Here is a 1,665-nt window from a genome sequence, read left to right on the forward strand (position 1 = left end):
GCTCAGGCTGGGGGGCGGACTCCACGGGGGGCACTGGGGATCAAGGCTGGGACAGGGGTGTGTGTCCCCCTACAATGGACGCTGCGGCAGGGAGTGTCTGAAGTGCCCCCCCTTACCACGGCAGAACAACCCCCCATACAACGCAGGCGCCTTCCGCTTCGAGCTGACCTTCTCCCCCCACCACCCGCTGGCCCCCCCCCGTGCCACCCTCCGCACCAGCATCTACCACCCCGGCGTGGACCCTGATGGCTGCGTCTGCCAGCCCCTCACCTCCACCCAGCACTGGGTGCCCACCACCCGTGCTGTCCAAGGTGGGCATCTCGGCAGGGGGGCACACGGCGGAAGGGGGTGCCCGCCCTGACACCCCCCTCTCCCGGTGCCTGCAGTGCTGCAGGACCTGCTGCTGCTGCTGGACAGCCCAGACCCCCAGCGGGTGCTGCGGCAGGATCTGGCCTGTGAGCTCCAGCACCAGCCCCAGGTTTTCTGGCGCCGGGCAGAGGAACACACCCGACGCCACGCTGAGCGGCGGCCCGACCCCCCTGGCCCCTGAGCCCCCTGCACCTGGGGGCACCTGGGGGGTCCCAGGGGCACCCCGGCTTCCCCCCTGCCTCTCTGTGCCAGCCAGGGCTGGCCCTGGCATCGCCCCTGCCATGGTGCTGGAGCCTGGGCATGGAGGTCCTGGCACCCTACAGGGGTCACCCCACCCTGAACCGAGTTAAATAAACCGACTCCCACTCCTGCTTTGGCCCCATGACGCCTGACTGGGATGGGGGGGGGGGCAGCGGGGAGGGGCAGCCCTGGGGGGGTGCCACCACGCCTGCCCGTCCCCTCTGCAGTGGCGGTGGGACAGTGCCAGGGCTGCGCCCACCCCGCTGCCAGCTCACGCCAATCCCCCAGACACCTGCTCAGTGCCAGCGTCCCTGTGCCCATGCGTCGTGTGTCCCCTCCACCGAGAGACGAGGCTGCTGCAGCCTGGCACCGCAAGCCTTTACTGCTGGGGGACGAAGCCTGGGGGGATGGCACGGGTGGGGCTCCGTGGGGGACCCCCCCCTCAGCGCTTCTTGGTCTTCACCAGGCCCTTGGCCACCAGGCAGCGGTACAGCTCCTGCAGGTAGGTGTAGATGCACTTGGCGTCCGGCACCGGCAGCCGCACCATGTCCTCTACCTCCAGCAGCGGGGCGCAGCCTGCCCGCTCCCTGTGGGGACACCACCATCACCTGGGGCTGCCCACCCGGGGACAGGGTCCCAGGGGAGGGAGGGCCGGGAGGTGCTCTCACTCGGCGGTGGCAAAGGCCAAGGCAAAGTTGTGCCGGCGGGCACCAGGCTCCAGGCTGCCGTAGTCGAAGGCGTCAGGGAAGAAGCTGTGCAGGAGGGCACAGAAGGCCAGGCCGCTGCCCCAGCTCCCCGAGAAGTTCTGCACGTCCACATGCTGCCGCGGAGGGAGGGGGGTCAGGCTGCCCCACGGCGGCTGGCCCACAGCAGCTGTCTGCCCCACTGCAGCCACCCCCCCCGTCTCACCTGGTAGCCACGAGTCCTGGCGCGGCACCACTCCAGCAGCATGGCCTTCACCGCGGTGGTGCCCCCTGTCCGCTTCAGGTGTGGGGCCGGCCCCGTGGCTGCCCTGCGGGCGATGCCGGGTACCGTGGGGCACCCCACACACCCCAC

The 1,665-nt window shown here is 70.8% G+C and overlaps 1 protein-coding gene across 1 annotated transcript in view; it reads left to right on the forward strand.

Moving 5' to 3' along the window:
- The window catches only part of LOC104832084 (ubiquitin-conjugating enzyme E2-18 kDa-like), a 1,009-nt gene extending 359 nt beyond the window's left edge, over positions 1 to 650 (forward strand). Inside the window, exons 2-3 of the mRNA XM_010568059.1 lie at positions 125 to 311; positions 387 to 650. Of these exons, the coding sequence (XP_010566361.1) occupies positions 125 to 311; positions 387 to 550 (351 nt within the window). The 3' untranslated portion in view covers positions 551 to 650. The remainder of the gene's footprint in view (positions 1 to 124; positions 312 to 386) is intronic.
- Positions 651 to 1,665: the final 1,015 nt, after the last annotated feature.

The sequence above is a fragment of the Haliaeetus leucocephalus genome, unplaced genomic scaffold, assembly GCF_000737465.1.
Source record: "Haliaeetus leucocephalus isolate CR32 unplaced genomic scaffold, Haliaeetus_leucocephalus-4.0 Scaffold236, whole genome shotgun sequence".
In the NCBI taxonomy this organism is placed as follows: Eukaryota; Metazoa; Chordata; class Aves; order Accipitriformes; family Accipitridae; genus Haliaeetus; species Haliaeetus leucocephalus.